This window comes from Sciurus vulgaris (genome assembly GCF_902686455.1).
Source record: "Sciurus vulgaris genome assembly, chromosome: X".
In the NCBI taxonomy this organism is placed as follows: domain Eukaryota; kingdom Metazoa; phylum Chordata; class Mammalia; order Rodentia; family Sciuridae; genus Sciurus; species Sciurus vulgaris.
In genome coordinates, this window is record NC_136471.1 from 95,649,466 (window position 1) to 95,666,888 (window position 17,423).

At 41.6% G+C, this 17,423-nt stretch overlaps 1 protein-coding gene across 1 annotated transcript; it reads right to left on the minus strand.

Moving 5' to 3' along the window:
* Positions 1–9,874: 9,874 nt before the first annotated feature.
* On the minus strand, positions 9,875–16,367 carry LOC306651600 (protein SSX1-like; the record flags this gene model as incomplete). The annotated part of the gene is made up of 7 exons (XM_079124254.1): positions 9,875–9,964; positions 10,399–10,503; positions 11,154–11,289; positions 12,529–12,578; positions 15,329–15,427; positions 15,772–15,886; positions 16,299–16,367. 6 exons carry the CDS (start codon positions 16,365–16,367, stop codon positions 10,403–10,405), a joined length of 570 nt encoding a protein of 189 aa, XP_078980380.1. The 3' UTR covers positions 9,875–9,964; positions 10,399–10,402.
* Between the last annotated feature and the right edge of the window lie 1,056 nt (positions 16,368–17,423).

Genomic DNA, 17,423 nt, shown 5'->3' on the forward strand with positions numbered 1-17,423 from the left:
CAAGATTTTTATTAAAACTAGACTAAGCAGGCAAAGTCACTGGACTAAGGACAGAACCCAGGCTGGAGTCTAGTTAGAAAGAAGATCCAGAGGAGCCCGACTCAAGTTTGGTTAAAGAAGATAATTTCTGTTAAAAAGCACAAGCAATAAGGAAAAATGACAGTAAAATTAATGTATTATGAAGGAAAATTTTTGCACATTGCTAACCAAGAATCTCCTTTAACCATTCACCATTAGTATGAGATGTTTAAAGGTTTTTCCCCACCAAGGCAACTATTACGGTGTCCTCCTTTATTCAATGTTTCTCTTTCCACAGCTTCAATTATCTGCAATACAGCATAGACTGAAAATATTAAATGGAAATTTCCAGAAATAAATAATTCCTACATTTTATATCTCAAGCCATTCTGAGTAGCATGGTGAAATCTCATGTTGTCCAGCTGTGAATCATCCCTTTGTCAAGCATATCCATGAACTATACCCTACCCACCCATTAGTCACTTGCTAGCTGTCGGCCTTCTGTATCCTCAGGTCCCACATCTGTGGATTCAACCAACCTCTAATGAAAATGTTCTTTAAAAAAATGTGTCTGGGGGTTGGGGAGATAGCTCAGTTCATAGAGTGCTTGCCTTGCATGCACAAGGCCCTGGGTTCAATCCCCAGCACTGCAAAAATAAAAAATTAAATAAATAAATAAATAAATAAATAAAATAAATGTGTCTATGGGCTGGGGATATAGCTCAGTTGGTAGAGTACTTGCCTTGCAAGCATCAAAGCCCTCAGTTCAATTCCCAGCACCACACAAAAAAAATGTGTCTGTACAGAATATATATGTTGTAGGGCACAACTTAAGAATAGACCGATCACCATTGAGAAGTTCAAATTTGAGAGTCTATTAGCCAGCCAGCTGACTGTCTCACACAATGCCCAAAATGGCTATTGAGAGAACAGCCCTCAGCGTAGGATTGCAGTTTTTATACTATCAGTCAGTACCTAAATACATTGTCCAAGAAAAATAGGAACCAAAAAGAGAACAATTTTACATTATATAAGAATTGCCATTTTGTGTTGCAAAACATGCTATGCTAAGCAACCGTTGATGGGTACAGAGGTGGGGTGTTCCCATGGGAGAAGCATTTCCTACATGACATGGAGTCTCAGGGTAAAATGGAGTCTGTTTAGTCATTGCTCATATAGCCTGGTCTATAACATTTCCATGGAGTCAAATATGTCAATCCATCACAATATACAGACTTTTTCCTATTGGCATTCCCTAAACAGTATTGCAACTATTTACAGAGCATTTGCATTGTATTAGTTATTATAAGTAATCTAGATGTTTCCAACTATACAGGAAGATGTATGTAGGTTCTATGCAAATATAACACCATTTAAAAAATTTAAACTTTTTTGTTGGTGCATCTCAATTATATAGGATGGTGGGTTTGACTGTCACATATTCATTCCCCAGTACCGCCACTCCCCTCTCCTCCCTCCTGCATCCCCTTCCTTTACCCTAATAGATTGTCCCACCCTGCCCCCTATTTTTCTCCTTTTTTGCTTCTACATTTAAGAGAAAACAAGATACTTTTATCTGGGTCTGACAAATTTCACTCAAAATTATGATCTCCAATTCCATCAATTTTCCTGCAAATGACATAATTTCATTTTTCTTGATGGTTGAATAAAACTCCATTGTGTGTGTTGTGTATGCGTGCGCACGTGTGTGTGTGTGTGTGTGTGTGTGTGTGTGTGTGTGTGTGTGTGTACAGGTACAAAAAAAATAAAGTGAGTTGAATTTAATTCTTTTTTGGGGGGGTGGGTACTGGGGATTGAACTCAGGGCCACTCAACCACTGAGCCACATCCCCAGCCCTATTTTGTATTTTCTTTAGAGACAGGGTCTCCCTGAGTTGCTTAGTGCCTCACTAAGTTGCTGAGGCTGGCTTTGAACTCAGAATCCTCCTGTCTCAGCCTCCCAAGCTGAGACAGGCGTGCACCACTGTGCCTGGCGAATTTAATTATTTTGGATAAATACCAAGATATGGGTCATATGGTAGTTCTAGTTTTAGCTTTTGAGGGCTCTTGATACTGCTTTTCATAATGGTTGTACGAATCTACATTCCTACCAACAGTTTTAATAGTTCCTCTTTTCCCCAAAACCTTGCCAGCATTTACTGTTATTTGTATTCTTCTTGATGATTATTATTCTAACTGGAATGAGATGGAACCTCAGTGTTTGCATTTCCCTGATGACTGAAGACGTTGAACATTTTTTTTCATACAGTTGCTGGCCATTTGTACTTCTTTTAAGAAGTGTCTGTTTAGTTCAGCTGCATTTATCGATAGGGTTATTTACTTTTTTAATGCTGAGTTCTTTGAGCTATTTATATATTCTGGATACTAATCCTGTCTTGGAAGAGTAGCTGGCAAAATTTTCCTCCCATTCTGTTGGTTGTCTCTGTTGTTTCCTTTGCTGCAGAGTAGCTTTTAAATTTGATGCTATCCTATTTATGGATTCTCTCTTATTTCCTGAGCTATAGGGGTCCTATTCATGAAGTCTTTGCCTACACCTATATGTTGAAGCATTTCCCCTATTTTTCTTCTGTTCCAAGCTTTCTGTTGTTTTTCGTTTATTTGTTTGTTTTGCAGCACTGGGGATTGAACCCAGGGCCTCATTCGCACTAGGGAAATGCTCTACCCATGAGTTACTTCCCTGGTCCAGTTTCTAGACTTATAGTTAGATCTCTGATCCATTTCGAGTTGTTGTTTATACAGGATAATATATAGGGATTGAGTTTTATTCTTCCACATATGGCTTCCAGTTTTCCCAGCACCACTTGTGGTGTATTACATTTATTGATTTGCATATGTTGAACCAGGTTTGCATCTCTGGAATGAAACCAACCTGTTCATGGTGTACATGTTCTTTTTTTTTTTTCCCTAAGTACTGGGGATTGAACTCAGGGACACTCTACCACTGACCTATACCTTCAGCTCTTTTGTAATTTTTATTTTAAGACAGAGTCTCCCTAAAGTATCAAGGCTGGCTTTGAACTTGTGATCCTCCTGCCTCAACCTCCCAAGTCACTGGGATGTGCAAACCTGTGCCACTGTGCCTGGCTGTAGGGTTTTTTTTTTTTTTTTTTTTTTTTTTTTGGTGCTGGGAATTGAACCCAGCAGCACTCTACCACTGAGCTATACTTCCAGTTCTTTTTTGTTTTTATTTTTAATTAAACTAATTTACCTTATTATTAGTATTAATATTAGTATTATAGTCCTGGGAATTTAACCCAGTGGTGCTCTACTGAGCTAAATCACCAGTCCTTTTTATTTTTTATTTTGAGACTGGGTCTCACTTAGTTGCCGAGGCTGGCCTCAGACTTGTAAGATTCTCCTACTTCGGCCTCTCGAGTAGTTGGGATTACAGGCTTGCCTAGTTGGAATGACTTTCTTAAGGGCCTTGGAGCCATTTCTTTGAAATATGAAAATCAAGGAGGATAGTGCCCTTGTCTGATTGTCACCAGAGGAGTTTTGCCTAGGTGACTTACTTCAAGTTTGTCAGCATCTGCTTGCTACAGAGATAGTAGTTTTATTTTTTCTTCAGACAAAGAAAATTAACCACTCCAGAAAACCACTCCAAATTCCAGGTGAATTTAGGACTTGGGTAGGAGTACTTAGTTTTTCCCCTTGGGTGCTGCTGTGCAGACAGGCCAGTGAGCTGCATACCTGGACTTTCTGGTTCCTCTTGCCAGTTTTGGATTGCTTGAAATATTACACCCAAATTGTGGAATCTGGCTTCCTAGACAACTGCCAAAAAGGCAGATGAAGCAATCTAGAAGTGTGGCAGTGTGGCAGAGTTAATGCCTGTAAGGTAAACTCTTTTTTTTAAGGGTAATCTTTAACCAACAAGAAAATTTTGATTGTGTATTAGACCCCAAGTGCCATGTTTTTAAAATTTTATTGCTTATTGCTGCATTATCATGATACATAATCCTGGGATTCATTGTGCCATATTTGTACCTGCACATAACATAACTTAGTCAATCATCTTCCCTCCCCTCTCCCTCTGCCCCCAGCTGCTTGCTCTACTCTACTGATCTCCATACGGGTACAATTTTTTTTTCTGGTGGTCGTGGTGGTACCAGGGATTTAACTCTGGGGTGTTCTACCACTAAGCTATACCCCAGCGCTTTTTATTTTATTTTGAGTCAGGATCTCCCCAGATTGCTGAGGCTTATCTTGAACTTGGAATTCTCTTGCCTCCATCTCACAAATTGCTGGGATTACAGGAATGTGCCACCACACCCAGCCTATAAAATCTTTTTTTTTTTTTTTTTGTACTGGGGAATGAACCTAGGGTACCTTTACCACTGAGCTACATACATCCCCAGCCCTTTTAATTTTTATTTTGAGAAAGGGTCTTGCTAAATTGCTTAGGACCTTGCAAAATTGCTTAGGTTGGCCTCAAACTTGCAATCCTCAAACTCCCAATTCACTGATATTACAGGTATGTGCCAACTGTGCCTGGATGGCTGGACAATGTTGATATCTCTCTGCCAAATATAGAAAAATGACAAGTGACATTCTATGAACATGATGCAATCAAACTAACAATTTTGCTAAGAACTTTAAAAAAGGGCTGGGGATGTAGCTCTGTGGTAGAAGTGGGTTCAATCCCTAGTACAACTTTGCCCAAAAAACCAGGCCATCTTGTCTCTGTCCCCACCAATTCTCTCAAAAGTCATAAAATACTGAAAACAAGAGAGGGTGCCATCCGAGGATCATAAACTGTAAAGAATTCTTTAAAAATAGAAAGCAACTCAGATGAGATTACGAGGGTGAAGGGAATCACAAATCAAAACAAACAGGAGAGGGACTGGGAGTGTAACTTGGTGGTAGAGTGCTTGCTTAGCATGCAGAGGCCCTGGGTTCTATCCCCCCGCACTGCAAAATACAAAACAAAGAACAAAAAACAAAACACACACACACACACACACACACACACTCGCAATACAAGCAGGAAAAGACAACTAAGAAGGGAAGAGTATATCTAGTGAAACTCTAAGTATAGGGTAAGTGGATAGGAAGAGCAAGAACCGGTGGTAGATAACTCGTCTAGCATGCCCAAGGCCCTGGGTTCAATTCCCAGTACTGGGAAAAAAAAAGCACAAAACTATACTCTAGGACTAATTTTTTTTTTTTTTTTTTTTGGTACCAGGGATTGAACTCAGGGTTGCTTAACCACAGAGCCACATTCCCAGCCCTTTTTGTTATTTTATTTTGAGATAGGGTCTCACAAATTTGCTTAGGGCCTCACTCACTAAGTTGCTGAGGCTGGCTTTGAACTTGTGATCCTTCTGCCTTAGCCTCCCAAGCTGCTGGGAAAACAGGTGTGTGCCATTGTAACCAGCTACAAACTATACTCTAAAGGGTGCTAGTTGAACTGTCAGCACTGTTGTCCTTACACTGGGCAGACAACACTCTAACATTGCAATGAATTTCCTACCTGCTGTCTGATTAGGACCCCTAGGGGTGAGGAATTTTAAGAAGTGTATCAGAGCTGGGTGAAATTTCAGTTCCTTGCTAACAAAATGAAGAGAAACACACATTTGTAGAGAAGGGCCTACAGCCTGTCTAATCCATGGTCAATTATCCAAAAGGTGAAGAGGGTACTTAATGAGAAGTTGACAGTCTTGAGAACTGTGCCCTCCTTCTATGTGCCTACTCCTACAGAGATGTCTTCTCTGTCAGATGCCTGAAGTTTCTCCATTAAGATAGCATTCCCTTAGATAGAGTTAGGAAAATATATTATTTACTGAATGTATTTTTGGTGAGCAAAGCTCAGAACTCTTTTCTTCCCCTCCCTCTTCCCCTCCCCCCTTCCTCTCCTTCTCCCTCTCCCTTCCAGCTTTCTGAAAATTGAACCCAGGGGCACTCTACCACTGAATTACATCCTCAGCCATTTTTATTTTATTTTTATTTTGAGACAGGGCCTTGCTATGGAGGCTAGCCTCCAACTTGCTATTCTTCTGCCTCAGCCACCCCAATTGCTGGGTTTATAGGCATGTCCCACTATGCCTGGCTCAGAACTCTTGTGATGAAATCTATTGTCCTTTCTCACTTACCCTGCATTTTTCCTGTTCTCTACTGAGAACAGGGATTAGTTTTAGAATCAACTAAAAATGACTGAAAAACAAACTAAGACTGGAAGATAAAAAAGAAAAAAAATTTTGGATCTTCATCACAAGAACACATTCTGTAATTCTAGTCATTTGAGAGACTGAGGCAGAAGGATCACAAGTTCAAGGCCAGCCTCAGCAACTTAGCAAGGCCCTGAGCAACTTATGGAGACCCTGTCTCAAATTAAAAAATAAAAACGTCTGAGGATGTAGCTCAGTAGTATGCCTCTGGGTTCAATTCCCAGTACAAAGAAAGAAAGACAGAAATAAAGAGGAGAGAGAGAGAGAGAGAGAGAGAGAGAGAGCGAGAGAGAGAAAGAAAGAGAAAGAAATACATATCCATGCATACTGGGCCCCAGGCTTGGTGGGAGGGGAGGGTCGTTTATGGAGTCAAGCAAATCCAGAGTCTCAATGCATTACAAAATCTGAATCTGTCACATGGCAGGAAGCACAAGAAGTGGAGGGAGAGGAATAGAAGAAGGGGAAGAAAGAGAAGAAGGAGGAATGTGGACAGGTAGCTCTATGTACCCTAAAGATCCTAATGAAAATGTTGTCATGACTTGGAATCTTACCACTGAGGCACTTGTCCAGCACGTTATATTTTTTATTTTAAGAAAGGTTGTCTTCACAGCCACTGCTGCGCCACTGTCGCTTTCTAATGCCAAAACTGCCTCTAGCTCCCCGAGCTCCAGCTGAAGGAGAAGCTGGATAAGCAAGGAGGTCTTTCTACCAGGGCTCCTACAAAGCAGACTGCCCTCAAATTGACCCGTGGTAAAGCACCCAGGAAATAGCTGGCTACAAAAGCCACTGGCACGAGTATGCCCTCTACTGGAGGGGTGAAGAAACCTCATCATTACATGCCTGGTACTGTGGCAGTCTGTGAAATTAGAGGTCATCAAAAGTTCACTGAGCTTCTGATTAGCAAACTCCTCTTCCAGCATCTGGTGTGAGAAATTGCTCAGGACTTCAAAACAGATCTGGGCTTCCAGAGTGCAGCTATTGGTACTTTGCAGAAGGCAAATGAGGCCTATCTGGTTGGCCTTTTTGAAGACACCAACCTGTGTGCTATCCAGCCAAACATGTAACAATTATGCCAAAAGATACCCAACTGGCACGCTGCATATGTGGCAAACCTGCTTACGAATTCACTATGATGGAAAATATTTCATTCTAAAAATTTTTTCTCTTCTTCCTATTATTGGTAGTTCTGAACATTATATATATTTTTTTTTCACGGAGTCAAAGGGTACCTAAGTATATAATTGTGAGTGGAAAAATAGGGGACAGAAATCAGGTATTGACTGTTTTCCCATTTTCATTTGTGTGTGGATTTTTAATATAAATGCAGGGATGTAAAGCATTAATGTAAGTCAAAATCTTTCAGTGAACAAGTTTCAGCAGTTCAACTTTATAACAATTATAAATAAAACCATTAAATTTTTCTGGACAATGCCAGCATTTGGACTTTCTTAAACAAGTAAACTTCTTATTTACAGCAACTAAATGGTGTTTGTAGCATTTTTATCATACAGTAGCTTCCATCCATTCACTGTACTTTGAGTTGTCCTACATGCAAGTACATGCTTTTAATGTTGTCTGTCTTCTGTGCTGTTCCTATAAGTGTGCTATTAAAATACATTAAACTATATAAAAGAAGAAAGGGTCTCACTAAGTTGCTGATGCTGACCTTGAACTTGTGATACTTCTGCCTTAGTCTCCCAATCAGCTGGAATTACACACCTGTGCCACCAAACCTGGTATGACTCAGAATCTTTGACCCACACTTCCCTACTTCTGTCTCACGTGCAGAGTGATCCAACCATGGATTCCATCTTCCCAAAGGAGAAAGAAAACTCAAATCCTTCAGTATCTCCTATTTGCATGGAGAATAAGGTACTCAGTCTCTAGTAGCAGAACATTACATTTGTGTAATATGACACTATATTGGGGTGAGATAGACTGTTTCCTCTGAGACACAGGTAGAGCCATGCCCATGTATACTCAGGTGGCACCCACCTCTCCCTACAGTGCCAGGAAGGGCAGCTCTGGGGAACCACTGCTCTTGGTCTCAGTTGACTGCTCACACTCACAACTTCCTTCCATACATCCCCTCTCTCTGGTGTCTTATTTTTTTTTTGTAGTGGGGACTGAGCCCAGGAAGCACTGAGCCATGTCCCCAGTCCTTTTCTTATGTTGTACTTTGATACAGGTCTCACCAAGTTCCTTAGGGCCTCGCTAAATTGCTGAGACTGGCCTTGAGCCTGTAATCCTCATGCCTCAGCCTCCTGGGTTGCTGAGATTATAGACATGTGCCTCTGCACCCAGCTTCTGGTGACCTTGATAGCCCACACTTTGCCCTGGCTCCCTTGCTTTTCTGCCCACACCCTCTTCTACTCATCCTGCATATCCCTGTACTTCCCAGCCTCAGTAGAAAAAAACTAAACAAGCCCTATAGCTCCACTTTCTCTGAATTGACTTAAAAATCACTAATTTTGGAGGTCATACAGCTGGGTGATACATTAATAGACCCAAGATGGGCAGTCTCATGCCTTTATCCAGCAGACTTTTCCATCTATTGCTCCCCTGCATCAAGACCAAGTTGACCCTTCTATTTCTGTCCACCACATTGTGCACAGTAGAAATTTATCCCTAGTTCCTTCCATTCTCCAGTTGATGGTTTCATCTGTTTCCTTCCACATACTCCCCAAGAGACTGTTTCTGCCAATGAACCTGAAGATCAATGAGAGTGCAAAGACCAAGGCACCCAACCATCTACTGCAGAGTACCACCCTAGGGATGGGGTGCAGTGTCTATCAATATAAAAACTGGTAAAAATCTTCCACTAGAATACCTCCACATGGACAGGGATGTTGGTTGGCTAGTTCCCTAATGTCTCTCCAGGAACTAGGACAATGCTCTGCACACAGTATTCATTTATTAGGTGTTCGTTGAATGAATGCTTCCTTTGATGCAGCAATTCTGCTTCTAATAATCTATCCTAAAAAAACACTCACACACATGCACAGAGCTGTGTATACAAGAAGAAGAGGTCTGGGGCTGTAGCTCAGTGGCAGAGCACTTGCCTAGCACATGTGAGACACTGGGTTCAATCCTCAGCACCACATATAAATAAATAAATAAATAAATAAATCACACACAAAAAAAGTCAATAATATTAAAAAAGAATGAGAGGAGCCAATGATAAGGAAATACTTGCGAATGTTTATTAATCGTTGGTGACAGATGCAGGGTAAATGAAGGATTGGAGTTTGTGCTGAACAGGAAACAGACTGAGGAGGATTTGTCCTGACAGTTAACTTAGTAGTGGGGCAAAGCAGATGAGAGATGCCCATGGTGATACCCTATGTGTGTATGCCTGTGTGTAAATACGGAGAAAAAAGTCTGGAATTAAACATTTACATCTTTGGTAGTCTCGGCAGGAACAAAGGAAAGGTAGTGCTGTTCTATGCTGAGAATATCTGACAATATTTGTTTTCGAAAATAGGCACATGGATACACAGACAGATATATGCATTAGATATATGTCTTGCTCAACAAAACTCTAATATCTACCAGACTGCTGAGCACATAACAAGAACAATGCTAACAGAATACACAGCATATAGTAAGAACAAAATGCTTAAATTTTTAATGTTGCAAAATTCTTCCTTTTACTTGCTAATACACCTGATGGTCGGGAGTTCAGGAGTTCAGAGCCATGCCCTTGACTGCAAAAGGTCACCACGTTTTGCTTCTCACCATGGGCAGGTCACATCCCTGAAGCTGAGGCGAAAATAGAGAAGAAAAGAAGTGACAGTGAGTTACCATTGCCAACTCCTCCTCCTGACCTGCAGAGCCCACACACTTCTGTGTTTTCCAAGCTCAGGACCTCTACTCCTCCAGGTGAGCACTCTGCTCAGGCCACAGGGACTCCCTCACCTGTCTTGTTCTATGAATTCTTAGGCTACAAGAAGATGTAGCCTGCATGTTGGCAGCTGACCTGGGATTGGGAGCCCACAGCATCCTGGATAGGAAAGGTCCTCAGATACACAGAGTAGAGAGTAGAAAAGTGTGGAAAATCTTAGCCTCAATGCTGTACTCCAAGGGATTATGAGAAGTGAATGAGTTTGGAGAACAAGGGACCAGATATGATACCAGTGCCATAACAGAACAGCACATTTGCAGGGGTGTGGGAGATGTGTCAAAGGGTCACTTACAGGGTCAGTCTTCTTCCTCAGGGTCACTAATCTCTTCATATGCCACGAGATACTTCCTTTCCCGCAACCTGTGGCTCCAGATACTCACACTCTTCTTCCTGGGTCCTAAGATGGGGAAGAGTTGGTTAATGAAGGTTGGGTGACACAGGGAGTGGTAAGCCTGTTTTGTCACAAAAGGACATGTCCCCTCCCTCCCAAGTGCCCCATCACTCTATATGCAAGGCTGGGACGTTAGACCTGCACCAATACACACTAAATCCCAGTTCAAGTTTTAGCTTCTGATCACTCCCACCTATAAGGTTTAGATTCCCAAACTCTTCCCTCACTAGAACATTCGCTCGTTTCATTCAATGTGTTCTGTGAAGGGTATATTGTGTGTCAGGCATTGAGTTGAGTAAGATATGTTCCCAGGTTATCAAGTGGGATAGAATTACCTGAGCAACTTTCAAGTTGTGAGGCTTTCTAGATTTAATGTGAGGCTTTCAAACAATCATGAACTATTTCTTTTTATGGACAACAATCTGGAGCTCAGACAATTTAGTAGACATGCTGCAAATTAGTCTGGCTTTTACATGCATTACAAGTCAAATCTGGGATTCTGAAGTCAAGTTCTAATATCTCAGCTGGCACTGGGTTAGCTCCTAAGCTCAGCTAGGAACCCAGGCCTGTCAAGGGTCCATGATACACATCCAGACCATGCCCTTGAACAGAGTCAGGGAAGCCAGAGTGGTTGTTCCTGAATCATTTCCTCTCACCTGATACCTTCTCACTTTGATTCCCAGAAGTACTTGCTTTTCCCAGTGGGTATAGTTGTCTCTGAGCCTGTTCTGAACCAACTGCTTCTGGCACTCCCTTCGGATCATTTTCTTCCCTTGCTGGCTTCTTGGGCATCTTTTTAAATGTGAAGGTCATATATAAATATTATCAGTGTCAATTCTCTAGTGCTTTATAGATTACAAAATGTCTTCACAAGCATTACCTTAATTAATGTTCTCATCACCTCTGGAAGATCATAATATTATCCATACCTAAATTATGAGGAACCTTGGAGGCTAGAAGGTAAAGGAATGGCCTAAATGAATGGTATTTCCAGGACTAGGATGCTTATCTTCATGCTTTATCCAGATGGTACTCTCGTAAACAGAAAAAGTTTCCATGCAATTAGGATTGTGGTATGCAGAATTTTGGGGGAAGAAAAGCAGTCTACAAATCCATAATATCTAAAAGGAAGGGTTTCTATAAAAATGTAGGGGATCACATATAAGCTTATAAACAGATACTGGAGAGTAAATGTAAAAATAAATAGAGGGGCAAGTGGCTGTGGTGCACACCTGTAATCCCATCAGCTCTGGAGGCTGAGGCAGGAGGATCAAAAGTTCAAAGCCAGCCTCAGCAACTTAGGGAGGCCCTAAGCAACTTAGAAAGACCCTGTCTCTAAATAAAAAATAAAAAGGGCTGGGAATGTGGCTCAGTGGCTAAGTACCCCTGGGTTCAATCCCCAGTACCAAAAAAAGAAAAGGAAAAAGAGAATAGAGGGGGCTATGGGAGTGGCTCAATGATAGAAGGCTTGCCTAGCTTGGATAAGGCCCTGGGTTCCATCCCCACCACTGCAAAAAAAAAGAAAAACACAAAATCCTCATTATTATTTAGAGATCATAACAGAAACAATGGCATAGATGTTTTCTTAAGGATTAAATAAATTAATCCATGTGGGTTGTTTAAAATGGTATCTGGCATGACTGTGAAAACAAAATAAGTATTAGCGACCACACTTGTTCTTAAGTGTTATTAGTGATAAAGTCATGAGAAGGGCCAGGGATGTAGCTAAGTGGAGAAGGACATGCTTAGCATATAGAAGGCCCTGGATTCAGGCCCCAGCACCAAGAAAAAAATATCACCAGAGAGAGAGAGAGAGTGAGAGAGATGGGGAGGGACTGTGCATGCAGCTTAGTGATAAAGCATGTGCTTAAGGCCCTGGGTTCAAACCCTGATGTGAAGGGGAAAAAAGTAAGAAAAGAAAAAGATTTGAGGGGAAGCTAAGACATTTTCAATACTTTCCCACTCTTACCAAAATTGACATCCATGGAAGGACAAAGGTGCTCTGGTCCTTTATATTTGAGAGACACTTACCTTCTGGCGTTTTCTCTGTAGTATGCCAGAAGCACTCTCAGGCGATTCATCTAAAAGAGGGTGATAAATCAGAATTTTTCCTTCTTTGCAAATATTTCCAAATTCCAGACCCAGGTAATGTTAGGGAATGTTGGAGCATAGGGTTATGAGTTTTCCCATGTGGAGGATTTTTTAAAGAATGGCTTCTGAAGCTGGTGCAGTGGCACATGTCTGTAATCCCAGCGGCTTGGGAGGCTGAGGCACTTAGCAACTCAGTGAGACCCTGTTTCTAATAAAATATTTTTCAAAGGGTTGGGGATGTGGCTCAGTGGTTGAGCACCCCTGAGTTCAATCCCCAGTACAAAAAAAGAATGGCTTCTGAATTACCTTTAATAATGTTTTGGGAATTTATTTGCAGCATTAATTCAGAAGATTCCCTATGATGGATTTTAAGATGTGGATTAATAAATAAATAAATAAAAACGTGGATTAAATGTATCATAGTCTCCTTCTATTCCATTACATATCTCTTGCTTTTTCCCAACAAAATTAAATTGGTTGAGAGTTTGAATTGTATGTACTTAAAGATGTGTGATTAAAAATCACTATACACATTAAATGGGTGAATTTTGCAGTATGCTGGTGATACCTCAATTATGCTGTGAAATGTGTGAGGAAGAACTGGGTGCAGAGGCTCACACCTGTAATCCCAGAAATTTGGGAGGCTGGGGTAGGAGGATCACAAGTTTAAGGCCAGCCTCAGCAACTTAGCAAGGCCCTAAGCAACTTAGTGAGCCCTGTCTCAAAATAAAAAATGAAAAATGGGCTGGGGATGTGGCTCAGTGGTAAAGCATCTCTAGGTTAAATCCCCAGTAAACCCCCCAGCACCAAATGTGAGAGTGTGGATTCAGTCCAGTGATTCTGGAATCTACCCAGTGTAAAGATACTCCTTTAATGTCAAAAAATTTGACTCAAGCCCTGAATTTTCCGAGATGTTCAGTGATTGTGGGAACTTGTAGAACCTGACCTGCTTAGTTGGGGAGGAACAGGTCTGTGGAGAATGTTTGGACATTCTAACCCTGTGTTATAACTGCACTGTTAGAGCAAAAGAACAATTAAGTACATCCTGTCCTCTTTATGATGACTGCAAACAATACTCAAATGCACTAAGATTTCTGCTCTAGAATCCATCCTTTTTTTTTTTGTATTTTTTTTTGTATGCTGTCTCTGCTCATACACAAGTGGTAAAACTTGGGTTGTAAATGGGAGTGGGTGGGTGGGATAGCTCTCTCAGTTCTTGCATTGGGTACAGTGGCATGCACTTGAAGTCCCAGTTACTCAGGAGGCTGCTGCAGGACAATCATTTGAACCCTAGAGTTTGAAGCCAGCCTGGACAACATAGCAAGAGACTCTCTGAAAACATAAGCAAACAAACAAAAAACTGTCTTCTAAGCCAAACACATAGAATCAGGTTTGTTAGTGAGAACACTACTACTTGGGCTAGTTTTTGTTTTTGTTTTGTACCAGGGATTGAACCCAGGGACATTTTTTACCACTGAGTCACATTCCCAGACCTTTTTATTTTGAAACAGGGTCTTGCTAAGATGCTGAGGCTGACTTTGACTTGTAATCCTCCTGCCTAAGCCTCCTGAGTCGCTGGAATTACAGGTATGTGCCACTGCACCTGGCCACACTTTGGTTTTAATATAAAATACAGGGAAAGTCAGGCACAGTGCCTCATGCCTGTAATTCCAGTGGCTTGTGGGGCTGAGGCAGGAGGATCCCAAGTTCAAAGCTGACTTTGGCAAGTTAGTGAGGCCCCAAGCAACTTAAGCGATATCCTGTCTCAAATAAAAAAATAAAAAGGGCTGGAGATATGGTTCAGTGGCTAAGTGCTCCTAGATTCAATCCCTTGTAATAAATAAATAAATAAATAAAATACAGATGATAACTATCTGCATTACACAAAGTATTCACCACTGTCTCTCTTATGCAGTGTTATAAAGTTGACTCATGTTTTGGGGGGATTGATCCTTTTCTTTTTTCTTTCTTTCTTTTTTTTTTTTTTTTTTTTTTTTTTTTTTTTTTGCGGTGCTGAGGATTGAACCCAGGGCCTTGTGCTTGCAAGGCAAGCACTCTACCAACGGAGCTATATCCCCAGCCCTTGATCCTTTAATTATAATTTTCTTAATTATCTTTTGATTCACTAACAGTGTTTATCAATAACAGTATATCCTTTAAAAACTTCAAATGTACAAAAATGATGAGAAGTAACATTGGGTTCAGTGGGATCTCAACATTATCTCAAAACTGCTTCTGATTTCTCTGATTTCTTTATTCAAATTATAAAAACACCTCATTAATATAAGTTACGGCTGAAGCTGTCTGTAGAGTCCCCACCAATCCCTGTCATCCTTCGTTTTCCACTTAGAGCCCTTCTCCTGAATTTGATGGGCTTTACTCCCACTTAATTTTTGTTCTTCTTTAAAAAAAATTTTCATGTAGCTGTAAGATGGACAGCATGCCTTTTTTTATTTGTCTATTTCTGTGTGGTGCTGAGGATCAAACCCAGTGCCTCACACATGCTAAGCAAGTGCTCTGCCACTGAGCTATAGCCCTAGCCCTTAGTTTTTGTTCTTGTTTTGCATGTTTTAGAATTTCATATGAATGGTCCCCTGTGCTTTAACCTTCTGCAGCAACCTGTTTCACTCAGCCCTGACAGGTGTGAGGGAGTAAGAACGTGCCTGTGAACCTTTCCCAGGAAGCTTGACTGAAAAGCAATTGGGTGGAGACTCTTTGCAGCTCCTTCCTCTCCACTTACCTTGACTCCCACGGTTGCGATATTCATCAGAATCATCGCTCTGAGATTCTGTGATCTGTCCGTTAGAACTCATGAAAGCAGGAAGGGTAGCTCTAAGACCTAGAAAGAAGCAAATTGTTTGTTCCTTAAGAGACAACCTGAGAGAAGGAATGAAGGGGGAGTGGATTGCTGGGAAGCCACACAGACAGTAAAGCACACCAGAACAAAGGCCAGTGGGAGAGATGTGCAGGATTCAGGTCTGAGTTGCGAGGTGGTCAGATCCTGCCCTCATCCATGCACAAGATATAAAAGAGCAGGATATTCAAATACTGCCCTGACATTTCTCCCTGTACAAAAGGAAAAGGGGGAGCACTCACTACAACCTAAGAAGCCATAACATGGGATGGGAACAAGGGATGCTCACGTATTCCCAGGCTTGTCTGCACCCAGGTTTGTCCTGTTACCTAGACTAGTCATGGTGGTGTAGTTTCTTTTCAAATACACATAGGTAATTTTCTCCGAATGGCTCAGCTTTGCCCACTCTTTCTTAGAGAAGTATTTGGAAATATCCCTGAAGGCCTAGAAAAGAAGGAAAAGTAAATTCTGGCAGCCACTCAGGTAGACACAGGTGCCATTCAGCCTGGGCTGCTTCCTCTGCTGCAGGACCTCTGCAGTAGATCTGGGAATTGGAGATAATCCCTCCTGGGTGTTGTAATGATTGAGAGAACAGGGGCAACACTGCCTAGCTTCTCCCCTGGCATGCAACAGGTGCTTAATACTGATGGCGTACTCTCCTCCCACCTGCCAGAATGGAGGCTTGTCCCGGGAGCCTGGGGGAAGACAGAATGTGGGTGGGAATCTCCCAAGGCTCTAGATCACTTCCTGAGACCTTGCTCCTTGTCCCCAGTGCCTCTATTCTCACCTTCTGAAAAATCTAGTCACCCTACACTGTCCCCTGGGCTAATCCTCTGCCCCCTCCAGATTACCTCACCTTGTATTTCTTCTCTGATTTCTGAGTATCTTCCCTGAGGCTCTTTGAAAAGGAGCTGTCTCTGTTCATGGCACTGGGAACAGTCTGATCTCCAAGGGACAGCCTGATTCCCTCCAGCCACAAGACCAAAGGTCCTGTGGAGGGAGAAAGCATGGAGGGACGGCCACACTCAGCCAGTCACCTGGAATTAGGTTCTACTTTTCTCCATCCTGGTCTTATCTGTCCCTGAGTAAGGACATAGGGGGAAAGCCGGGTGAGAACAGGGTGTGGGAGAAGTAGTGGTTAGGAATGACAGGTTTCTTTGAGCATGAGAAAAGCAGCCTTGCGCCTCTGAGAGCAGGTTGACTGCTGTTGATAGTAGATCCCCTGGAGCTTGTCTTAAACTGAAGGCAAAATAGAAAGATGTTTGTTGGAGAAGGCAGGCACAGAAAGACAAACAACGCACGTTCTCATTCATGTGGAAGCTAAAAAAATTGATTTCATAGAAAAGAAGAGCAGAATAGTGGTCACTAGCGACTGGAAAGGGGAGGAGGGGGACAGAGGGAGGCGAGAGAACAGGTACCAAATACAGTTAAGAAAACAGGAATAAATTCGGTTTTGATGGAGACTAAAATTTACAACAATTGTTTATATATTTTATAAAGAAGTAGAAGAGCCAGGTGCAGTGGCACACACCTTTAATCCCAGCGATTCAGAAGGCTGAGACAGGAGGATTGCAAGTTCAAGGTCGGCCTCAGCAATTTAGGCAGACCCTGACTCAAAATAAAAAATAAAATAAAAAGGGCTGGGGATGTGGCCCAGTGGCTAAGTGACCCTGGGTTCAATCCACGGTACCAAAAACAAACAAAAAACCTAGAAGACAGGAGTTTGAAGGTTCTCAATGTTTAAGGAAAGGCAAATGCTAATTATCCCCATTTGATTAGCACACTTTATACAGAGGTATTGAATTTTCACTGTATCCCATAAACATGTACAATTATATACCAATTAAAAATTTTAAAAAGTCAGAAAAAAATCCTTGAGGAAGCAGTGACTTGTGTGTACAGTTGCATTTTTGTTGTTGATTTGAGGTTAAAATTTATTTCTTTAAAGCCTTCCCCCCCCAAAAATTAAAGTTTTTATAAA